General features: G+C 42.1%; 1 protein-coding gene across 1 annotated transcript; it reads right to left on the reverse strand.

Annotated features, from left to right (window-relative positions):
* Window positions 1-11: 11 nt before the first annotated feature.
* On the reverse strand, window positions 12-10,610 carry rab14l (RAB14, member RAS oncogene family, like). Its single transcript, XM_079178839.1, has 8 exons — window positions 10,486-10,610; window positions 6,268-6,326; window positions 5,313-5,366; window positions 4,393-4,570; window positions 3,848-3,914; window positions 2,630-2,717; window positions 2,387-2,417; window positions 12-2,279 (listed from the first exon to the last, which is right to left on the reverse strand). Exons 2-8 carry the CDS (start codon window positions 6,317-6,319, stop codon window positions 2,102-2,104), a joined length of 648 nt encoding a protein of 215 aa, XP_079034965.1. The 5' UTR covers window positions 6,320-6,326; window positions 10,486-10,610; the 3' UTR covers window positions 12-2,101.
* Window positions 10,611-12,208: the final 1,598 nt, after the last annotated feature.

Consider the following 12,208-nt stretch of genomic DNA (forward strand, 5'->3'; position numbering starts at 1 on the left):
AGACACACAGCAACAGGTTATGTATAATTTATTTTTTTCTGTCTAGAATATTTTGTCATTAAAATCAAAATGTCAACATTTTTTAAATCATATACACTCAAGAAACGCATTTAAATGTTAGCACAGCTCCTTAAAAATTTATACATATGTACTTTTTTTTGTTGTTGTTGTACTTGTGGACAGACAAAAGCAGGAAGTGGTCACTCAGACTGCAAAGAGGTGGGACACAGGAAAAAGGAAGACCCAGCCCACCAACTTCCCACAATAACAAACCAATCCCCACTCCCCAAAAGTTAAGACAGCGATGCAGGCCCCTCCCCATGTGGAGCGGGGTGGAAAAAAAACAAACAGAACATCAACGTAAAAGTGCCCCATTCTCCACTCCATACAGTGACGAGAGGAATCAAGAGTTTGCACATCATATCAATCCACTTCCTCTCCCCTCAACCAATTGACAGGTTCAGTAGTGTGCAGACGGGGTGGGGTGGGGGGGGCGTCGGTCTGGGTGTCTATCCTTTACATACATTTATTAATAGAAACTATGTTACAGAATTTCCCAAGCATGAATTACAGGCAACCCACTAGCACATCAACTGTACAGATCTTGGCAGAGCCGGCAAATAAAATGTCTAAGTTGTAAAGTAGCGAGGTCATCACCAATAGTTAAGAAGCAATATATACAGCTGTCCAATCAGGGAATCACTATGGTACAGAAAAATTGTATTTGAAAACAAAAAAAACAATTGGATTTTGACAATTTCACTGTATTGGGGGGGGGGAGGGGCATGCTGCTTGGTGTTGTATTATACAAGGCAGAGAAACGACTGCCCAAATAAACAGATCAGCTCTTCAGTGCAGCACTTAAAAAAGAAAAAAGGAGTGTTGACAGTTTAAAGACCATGCTGCTGATACTTGTGAGCCACCACTTGCATTTTTACGTTATTCTCCATCATTAATCTAAGAGTGTTGATTTATTTGGGGCGAGTCCAATAGCAGGGTGAAGAGGAAGTGCAGCAATACAATAAAGATTAAAGAGTAATAACATGAATTATAATAAGGCAACAGACCATGACAAAGAAAATGCTGGTAAAGACAGAAACCTTGTTGATATGACCCGGGGGGGGGGGGGGGGGGGGGGGGACGTGGTCAGATGGGTGAGGAGAGGGAGAACTGGTGCAAAGAAAGTGATGTGAATGAATCTTTACACCAAAAAACAGAAAAGATGAAACTCTCATCCAACTTCTTAACACACAGAGACTAGCTGGAAAACACCCAATATTCCTTCCTGTGATATAGGAGAGACGGAGGAATTACTTTAATTTGCCGACAATTCCCGGTTTTCTAAATAATTTTTCCCTCCCTCTCCTGAGAACATCGCCGCCACATCTGGCAAAGGAACTCTCTTCGTGCCGAGCAGCAGCAACAGAATAAAAAAAAAAAAAAGAAGCCACAAGCATGTTTGAATCCTGCAGAAAGAGCTCCCTCGGCTACACGTTCTTCTGACACTTGAGAGCCTCTACCTGGAGTGGCTGCGTGACGCACTACTCCAGTGCCTTCGCTGTCCGATCCTACAATAGTTCTAACTGCGATTGGTAAACCATGCATGAGACTTCGGGAGTAGAGTTTTGGATGAAATTTAATGCAGTGTTTACATGTCATATATAGCTATAAAACCAAACATAAAAAAAACAGTCTCTGTTTATCATTATCGTATGAATGTCGCATCTATCTAAAGTGTCAGTAACCCGTGTAATGCGTGGTGGTGTCTACGATACTATGACGGGGGGGGGGGGGGGGACTAGACTGAATGGTGCAAGAGGAGTGGAGGGGAGCGAAAGAGGAGAGTTATGAGACGACAACACACTGACAGAGTTTAGAGAGGAGGGGGAGACAGAGAGGATGGGGAGGGGAGAGATGTAGTCCACAGCTCAGTCTGGCCCAAGTCGATACCCGTCCCTTCCCTCCGCAGCCCTGCTCTCATGCAGCTCCTGGTGCAGTGAGGGAGGAGGGTGGATGGATGAAGGGGGGTGGATGGTTGAGGGAGGGCGGGCAGGACAGACGGAGAGAGGAAGGGGAGGGTGAAGGGGGGGTTGCTTGGTCATTAGCACCCGCAGCCTTCCCTCTGGGGCTGTGGTTCGCTGGTTAGCCGACCGCCCTGGGGGGCCGAGGGCTTGTGCTGGACCCCTGACTCGGCGGCGTTCAGGTCCAGGCTGCCATCTTGGATGTTCTGGTAGATCTTCTTCGCGGCTTCCAGGAAGGCGTCCTCGACGTTTTCACCTCTGCGCACGAATGAGAGGGAAGTGAGAAAGGGAAGGCAGTTGGGAGTAAGAATGTAAGCAAAAGGGATGTTTCACGTTCTGCCGTCACTGAAGTTGTGCAGACTTACGTTTTTGCGCTGGCTTCCAGGAACAACAGACCTGTAGAACATAAAACAGATGCAATGACAGAGTCAGTAAAACATTGTTACAAGCTCACATACTTCAAATACCAAATTCTCATTCGCCCCCTCCTTCAATTAATAGCTCTGCTTTCTTCAAGTCAAGTTCTGTCTCCGCAATACGGAGAGAAAAAGGACATTAAACCCTCTTTCCTGTCTTTCAAACATGCGATGTTCTTGCGTGCGGCTCACCGTTCTCTTCCGCAAACTGCTTCGCTTCCTCATACGTGACATCCCGCTGGGCCTCCAGGTCCGCTTTGTTTCCTATGAGAATGATCACCTGGAAATACGAGAGACGGGAACCGGAAAGAGTGAGACGATCCCCCTGAGAGACGGCGCTGACGGTTCCTAAAGGCAGTTGATATACTGTCGAGTTGTCTGTGGAGACGTTGACTGAGGACCCGACACCCCCACATGAGCACAGTTGACGGGGCCCCCAGCGATGTGACGTAATTAGACTTTTAATGATGTAATGAGCTTCTTCCCATAAGACTCCCACAACTGCATGTTAGGCATAAACCTGCTTTATTCCAGAATTGTTAACAATGATACTCTGAGTTTAACATTTCTTTAGGATGAGAAAAGAGTTCTAGGCACAAATCTAAGCGCCGTTGATTTGATACCAATATTAACGTGTAATTTAAGTCAAATTAAAATCGTACTTTCTGAATTATTGGTTGTTATTGGGATGAGTGGGGAGCTTTTTAGAAGCTCTTGCTAAATCCAAAGAACGTCTTACACAACTCTTGTTTTCATTCGGATGACGACTACGGAGTCTGTCGAGTGAACACATAATGTGGTCATTATGTTCTCAAACACCAGCAGCCAAATAAACTCCCTTAAAGCAGGAACACATGTTTACACTTGTGTCATGACTAGAACACAACACTGCCACCGCATGGCCGACACGAGACACTTCTGTGGAAAACAGATACGGTTAATATGCTTCTGTTGATGTTTTTATAGTCAAGAGGTGACCGAAAGAACACAATATTCTTAAAAGCAAAGTAAGGTTTACGTTGTGAAATGAGCAAAAGAGAATATGGTTGAACAAGACATGCCCTATGTGTCTCCGGATATTAACAAACCTCTCGGTTTATACAGCAGGAAAACATCTTTCACTTGGCGTTGCAAACCTGGAGTGACCTTTGCATATTACAGGAACACATTACTCTGAGGGAACGCTGCTCAGTAAATGGGAGCTAATCATATTTACCAAGAAATCCAATTTAAGAAATGGACAAGGCTCTGCAGCTTTCAACAGGCTAAGAAGAGAGGGAGAGCACAAGAAAACTACACAGTAAAATAAAATATAGAGGGTGTATAGTGGGTGGAGGGACATACAGTTTAAGAAGACAAACAAAGAGTAATTCCAGTACGAAAGATGAAAAGATGTTTGTGTGTACTTACAGTGTTGGGGTTGGTGAGGTTTCTGGCGTCAGTCAGCCAGCTGCTGAGATGGTTGTACGTGCTTCTCCTGCATGACAAAAAGGGGGACAGTGGTTACAGAATTTAGGGGTTGTAGATATTGTTATTTGTGTAGTTTCTAACAGGAAAAAACACACAAACTCCTGTTAAATCCGGCAGCTTTGGTCAAATGAATGAGTTCACTTTTTGTCAATGAGCCCAGCAGAAGCTGAGGCCGGTCACATTAACAGTGATGTAAACAATTCATATTATTTCCTCCACATCAGTGCCGTTTGTGGGGCCCTCGGGGCCCTCACTGGGGTTGGGTGTGGTGTGTGGAAAGACATTCCACATGTGGGACTGTGTTTATTCGGCACACACCCCTGATACCATCTAACACTTTGGGCAAGAGGGTCGGACACAAAGCTGTCAGGCAAATCGTTTGCGTTTTGTTCACGAGTCTGTAGGCGGTGAAACGATGCACATTCACCGTCTTCTGGAGCTTCGGAGTAAAGTCGATACCATTGTGATAATACTACATCCTGTACCTGGTGATGTCGTAGACCATGAGCGCCCCTGCAGCGCCGCGGTAGTAGGAGCGGGTGACGGCCCTGAAGCGCTCTTGCCCCGCTGTGTCCCAAATCTGCAGCTTGATCTTCTGGCCGCTCACCTCAATTATCCTCGTACCAAACTCCACGCCGATCGTGTGGGGGCAGTCCGCCATGACTGGGGAGAGGAAGGGAGGTTACTGCCAGGTCAAATGTGATTATTTGGGCCAATTAGTTCAGTTTACTGATGCCATTTTACACCCTAAATGGTCATGCTTTGTTCTGTGCTGTGTTGCTATTTGCCATGTGTCAACATTGACATTTTGAGAGAGTTGGTGATTAGGAGAAGAGAATTAGTGGTTTCCTTGTATTTCAGTTTTAAACTGTACAGTTAGTCAGTGTGTTCGCTTGCAGTGATAATGTTGTAATATACATTTTGTGAATACGTGTGCAGTCACACACACACGCGTCACACACCTCCATTGTTAGTCAGCAGCAGGTGCATCAATAATTAAACAGTATTTAGAGTCATCATACTCAGTTGTAAAATGAAAGTATCAACTTTTTTTTCAACTGATACTTAAAAACCTTTTCTAAAACGCCTGTGTGTGTGTGCGTGTGTGTGTGCGCAGGATGTGACGGTGGCTGGTGAATGAGGACCACAGCATCTGGCTCGTTAATAGTAGCGCTGAACGAGACAGAGCTGAATGGTAATGGGAGGCTGCAGCTGACTCGCACACAGAAGAAGAAGAGTCTCTCACTGTTGAGCTCACACTCTTCTTCTATGCCACTGACTTCCGCTTGCGCATTAAGAAATCTAAAGCGATCGAGGCACTCCAGTTGAACCTGGCAACCTTGCACACACACACACACACACAAGTGCACACAGAAAAGGAGGCAAAAATCAGGGCAGCACTTACATTTCTTTTCTGTGAACTGGTGGAGCAAACATGACTTCCCTACCCCCATGTCCCCTGTGGAGAGAGAGCGAGAGACTAAATAGCAGAAGAAGAACAATTCTTTATTCAAGCCTGCAGCGATGCCCACATGCATGTTGTAGCAGCCCCTCTGAGGAAGTCAGCGACGGTACTTAAAATGTAATGTGGAGCGATATGAGACAGAGAAAGACTTAAACATAATGTGTATTCATTGTCAATACAGAGTTTGACAATGTGGTGGTGTGTGTGATATTGACACAATCAATACTTTTCTACACGGACCACCTTGTTATTCAAGGTGTGCCAATATAGTAAGAATGGCTATTGATGCTTTCATCGGTATTTTGCATCAAAACACCAAGCAGCCTGGAAGTTAGGGCATTTTGCCGTTTATTCTACTCGGCTAAAAACATCAAGAGAATCTTAGAAAAGTGTGTGTGTGCAACTACAACAAGTGGGATCACAAGACCTTCAGACTTCCCTTTTCAAAACCCAACGGTGAAGGAACGAAAAGCACAGAGTGACTTCATGCACACACTCCTCTTTCAGGTCCGAGCGGACGACTTGTTAGCTTTGAGCCGGGGTGTGAGAGGAGGGTAAATAGCCCAGAGCGGGGGTTGTGTTTGTTTATTTTGTCGGTCTGTAAATGTATGTTCAAGTAAAAAAGCAGCAATATGTTCACGTTAACAAACATGTCAGCAAAAGTGGGACATAATTCTAAATCGGGGGGGAATGGCATTTAAAAACACATTTGCAGTGTATGGTGCATAAAAGACTATAGTAGACATCTTGAAACATGTTGGACCCGCTCAGTGTACGGTGTAGCATGAAGCACACAAAATACAGAAGTGGAATATGTATGTATATATATATATATATATATATGCACTGTGAACGGCTCATTGACAAGGCTCACTGAAAAGCATTGCTCACTTACCGATAATGATGTATTTGAAAATGTAGGAGTAGTTGTACGGTGCGGTGGCCATTGTGGCTCTGAAAGAGAGAGAAAAGGGGACGTTTAGGCACGTAAACTGATTCAAGCAAGAGCAGTAATTCACTGCATTATAGATTGCAATGCTTTTTTTAATGCTTCAACACTGACCACATTCATTTTACTGAATATCAGCATGACTGTTGGTTTCACTCGCCCCATGAATAAATAATAATAAAACATAATGTTATAATAACTAGAAGAGAGGCTAAAAGAAAAGTCAAACTTGAGCATGTCTGAGTGCAAATATAATTACATTAAGTGCTGCGCACGTCTGCATATAAAACGCTCACATAAGAGCCAGTGTTACTCAACAACGCTATAATCCAATCAGAGCAATAGGTCCAGATGCTTCATCGACGCTCGCTAAAGCACAGCAAAACAAACAGTAGCCTGTACTCGTGTTGGAATCACACACATACATCGTGTGAAGAGTCCAGTTAAACCATTTTAATAATGACCCTTGTGCAATTTTAAATGACCTGACTATTATAAATATGGTGCACATCAATATCAGCGAGTATGCCCTTGATTAGGCCGTACATAACTTCCTCTTATTAAATGCCTAAGATGCAACAGCTGAGACTGTACAAGTAACCAAAACACAGACACTTTTTCATTTGGTTGGTCAGCTAGGAGGTGATATGACTGCACTTCCCACACGCTTCATACTTCTGCTCAGCTTACATAAATAAAGCCAGAGAACAAACAGACGTAGCCGTGTACACTTAACAGCTTCGTGTCCACTGACTGCTTAGGCTAATGATCCTTAACAATTCCGTGCCCCAAGATGTTATTTAACTTACTTATATTACTACCACAGAAGGAATGAAACACATCTGTTTGAACTATCACTAAAGCTGAAGTTAGCACGGATCACATTAGAGTATTAAAAATATTTCAGAGCTCAAAGCTCGGGCAACCTTTTCACATAAGCTAAAAATAGCCCCCGACACCTATCCGATACCCGGCGACGCTTCATTGTTCACACTCCATACACAGCACACAGCCTTCAGAATTACCACACAATATCACCGCTACTGTATCAACAAAAAAAAAATACATTCACAAACAGCCAATGGGAGATGCTCTTTTTGAACATGCACAGATTTGTTCATAAATAAACACTTGGGTCATGTATGGCATCCATAAAGCGAGCTTCAGAAAAGCCGGCCGTGTCTCTCTCGTGAACCATTTCTCCATTAAATTCACTTTGCGAACGCCATCAAGGCCATGTTGTATTGGTGTTGAATAAAGGCCGCTTTGTAATTCTGTCAAGGTGCTGCCGTACAGTGTAACTGCTGTAGAGAGGTAAATAATTCAAGGCTTAACAATCAGGTGCGTAATCATGCAGCGGCGCGATGGTTTCTACGTCCCTGGCAAAGATAAAGTCTGCCAGTGCCAGTCTGTGATCCGCACCTCAGTGAAAACTGAGCTGAAATCACTGCCAGATCACAGCCTAGTGCTGGTGTTGTGCTCACACTCCTGTATCTGCAGTACAGTGGCCATGTTGGGACCGGCCAGATTAATGCTGACAGTGACACAACCAGACAAAACGTAGACGGCTGGGATACGAGAATCTACGAGGAGAAATAAAAAAATAAAGCAAACGGAGTGAAGATGAAATTACTTTACAGGGATTAAAAAAAAAAAAAAAGATGAGATAAATGAAAAGGTGTAGACTTTCAGTAGCATTCGCAAATGGAGTAAGTGGGTGAACACAGAGGATCAGAGACAGGAAGGTTAATTCAGGTCAAAATGTTGCTTCAGTATAAATGGTGTAGGGTCAGATACCCTCATGATACGGACAGTCATACTAATCCTATGCCTGAGAAAATCTCTAAACATCAAAAGTAGAGTAGACTTATGTTCAGAGATAAATGCTATGAAAATAACAGACAACAACATTTGATAACTAAGACAACTCAAAAGCATGTTTCGGTATTTCTAATTTCCTGAAGAAGAATATGACTTCAGGAGACGCTACTAAGTGTTTCCATCTATGTAAACAACTTACAAGCGCAGGCTGAGAAAGTGTTGTTTATTGGAGGCCTTAGAAAAGACTTGGCTCACAGTGACAGTCCTCCACAAACTCCGCAACTTGACCTGACATTTGGATAATTACTCAGGCTAACAGCAACTAGCTAACTCAGGCAAAATGTAGTCTTTACGAACTTCCCATGTGATCATCGTAGGATCTACCCTTTTCCTACTGTGTTATAACACATGGCTAGCTTTAATGCTACATTAACGACCGCAGTACACAGGCTTGTTTACGCTGCAATGCTACACCAGCTGATTATCACTTAATGTATTCATTCGATATCAACTGTGCGGGTGACGGCATGACTTCCACATAATGTGAGGGCAGTTAATGAAGTTGTACTAAGCGGGTTTCGAAGGGAAACAGATGTCGTGAACAAATCACGCAATCACACCATCGCAATTCTTTAAAATCATAGAGTAATATTTGAGGGCCTTTCTCCGGCCTGCCTCCTGTCACATGACCCTCATGTGGCATATTTACAGTGTGATGGAAAGTAAGCATTTAGAGTAGGTCACGCAGAACTGAGGAAAAACAAGATGCAATTACATTTTGATCCCAAACCTTCATTTTTTTCAGCTTGTTGTGCTCATTAAGTAGAAATAAACCCAATGGAGTATCCGTCAAAGGAGTCAAGATCATGTGACCAGAATGCAGCCTCAGCATTTCTCCATTACTGCCCAACCCACTGAATCTTCCTCCAGAGAAACACTGCCATTGACTTTTCCTTCTCTCAACAGCCACTTCCCACATAAAGGGGACAATGCGTGACTCAAATCTATCAGGAAATCATGACATATATATATATATAAATATAGTCAGAGTGCTTTCATTATGTTCAGGCCCGCTATTCAAATCATGTCTTAAAAGCCATAAAACAATATTATGACATCATCACCATCGTTCACAGGCTTTTACAATGCATACAAATCAAATGTTTTACAATATTTACATGATTAAAGAAAATCAAAACAATAAGTAACGTTGTTATTCAAGTTTCAGATCAAGCCTAGAAATACACAGAGTGCATTGGCACAATAAATATAAATTATGAAACATTTTATACATATAAGGGCATATCTATCCAAATGATTACCCATTGAAGACATTCAGGATCTTGTTTTCAAATCACACACATCTGTTAGGAAAAGTAAAGCCAGAGAGGAGGCTAACACCCTGTTGGCTAAGGAGTTATCAGACCTGATGTTATGTGCACTACAGATTACTACAGTATCACTTCTATACGAGTAACCAGAATTTTTTTTAAAAAGGGACGATCTGCAGACACAAATCCAGACAGACCCGACTGTTGTGGTCCATGTTATCGCTTGTATTCGACACTGTAGCGTCATGCCTGCTCCTAGCTTAGTTTAACAACCGGCAATTTGACAGCATCGGTTCGGTTAATTCTATGCCGTTAGTTAGCTCACAACAAGTTAACAATGTTACTAAGCGAAAGAGGAAATGAAACCTTATATTTACTGGCTAAAACCCAACGACGTGATCGTGTCTGATAACAATCACGGCCCTAAATTAGCTGTTTTGACAGCTAAGTAAGCGTTAGCTGGTTTACCTGCTCGCTGAGACCAATGGATATGTCTTGACAACAAATAGCATAAATCGCAAGACGTGAGCCGTTTGCCACTGTTAGCACAAAGACAATCGAGGCAGTGTCACCTGATTGGTGTGACTACGTTAGAAAATCAACTTGGCCTATGCATAATTTCACAAAAGCCACCAAAAACCAAACTAACGACAGCCAGCTATATCTGTAGCATGCTAGTTAGCTGCGAAGGTTGGATTATGGTAAATACGCTGTTTGGTTAGCTTGTCAACCCATGTTGAGTCATTGCCGATCAAGAGATTTATCACCTGCAATGGTAATCTCCAGCAGTTTAATGTGTAATATATACCATTCTTTGAAGCTAACGATAAAAAAACAACCTAGTATTAGCCATCTGTTAGCTAGCCTCGTTAGCTTGCCAATTAGCTGACTCCTGGCAAACACAAGCTAGCTTAACTGTTCCAACCGTCTCGTGATTGGAACACCAGTGTCTTCACGTGGATCGGGGTGTACGTGTGAGTATGTTCAAGTATGTGCTCTTCTCTGTCCTTACCAGAAATTACGTCTTTTGAGCTTTGTGTTCTTGAGCTGTTCAGAAGAGGAATGCAGGTTATCCCGGCTCAAGTATGATCTGTCTATCCAAGATGGCTGCTCGCGGCACAGGGTTTCCTCCGCTGTATACAATGGGCTTCTGGGACAAAGAGCATCATATGCGGCGATTTGAGGTTTGTGCACTGTTTGGTGGAGAGCAACCTCACCTGCACAGGTGTATTCATGCATACTGTACTGGCGTACCTCTTAATATTGATAAAGTGCGGTATTAGATTATTAAATCATGTGATAACCAACAAGATTGAGTGTTCCGAGATTGTATTACACCTGACTGACCCTGGGTTCAGAAGATAATGTGCACTTAAGAGCTTGAAGACCTATATCGGACTAATTCAGATATGTGAAGACCGGTCAATCTAACCCATTGTATGCCTAAAAGTATATTTGTATTGTTTAATTTGATCCCCATCAGTTGTTTTCTTCAGCACCAACTCTTCCTGGGGTCCACATTGAAATACAATGTGTTAACAAATGTTTACATTGCGTACATACGTTTAGTAATTAATATAGTTAGAGCATCAACATTGCAACTTAAAACATATCTCAAGACATGGGCTTTACAAAACATTCAACTATAACAATTTAAATGAGTTGTAGCCTGAATAAAAACAATTATCTAAGTGTATATGAACATCCATACTGTTGAATAATTTAGAATGACTATTTTGCTTCTTCAAGAATAACATCTTTAGCAGTCTCTTAAACTTTTTTTCAGAGATTCTTGAGATATAAAACATGTAAAACTGTTCCAGTGAGATATAGCTCTATTGGCCTATTAATGTTATGTTCATTGCAATGGTCCTTAGTCGGTATCTTTCCCATGTGTTTGTGCAAATCCACTGAAGCCAGGTTCAAATTTGTTAATGTGTTAATTGGGAAAGAAATGTGAGAGAATTACAAATGTGTTACATGCAAACAATCAGCATAAGGAAGTGGGACTATGAGCTATTTATTAAATGTGTGGACGCTATCCATTCTGCCAAAATGTCCCTGTGTAAAGTTTTTGCTCCAGCAGTGCTGCAACGTTTACTCAGATTTTAAAGGCTGGTAAGGTTTGATACCGAGAGTTTTGTATCTGACAGCTTTATGATATACAAAGCCTATACTGTATATGGTAATTAACAAAACCCTCGATGAAATGTCTGTACAACATTTTTTTCATTTCTATTTATTTCATGTCAGCGTTACACATTTTCATATGCACATAAAATCCCTTTCTGGTCAGCTGCCTATGGTTTAAATGGAATCATTTGAATCCCAAGTCATTTTAATTTGCTCTGATTACGTGTAGTGTGACATTCATGGTGTGTCTTGGTGTGATACAAATTTCCATTTCAAGCACTTTTGAAAAATATGAAACATTTTAATATAGTAATTCACAACATTACATGCTTTCACTGTACAATTTTTTCTTACAGTCCCACATACAACATGCAGTGTGCTTTCCCAAGATTAACCGTGAGAACTGGACAGCAAACTGAAATAAATATCTTCAACTTAGCAAAGTAAATAGCCGGTGCATTCAAAATAAAACACTGCACAACAAAGATTTGATTTTGAGAAAGATGATGAACTCCTTTCATGTCTTGCAGTACAAGTGGACGTAAGCCTTTATAAGCCTCAAGTCTGTGTGTATCTGCATCGCTGATACAAGGTGTCTTTAC

This window comes from Pholis gunnellus (genome assembly GCF_910591455.1).
Source record: "Pholis gunnellus genome assembly, chromosome: 18".
NCBI classification, from domain to species: Eukaryota; Metazoa; Chordata; class Actinopteri; order Perciformes; family Pholidae; genus Pholis; species Pholis gunnellus.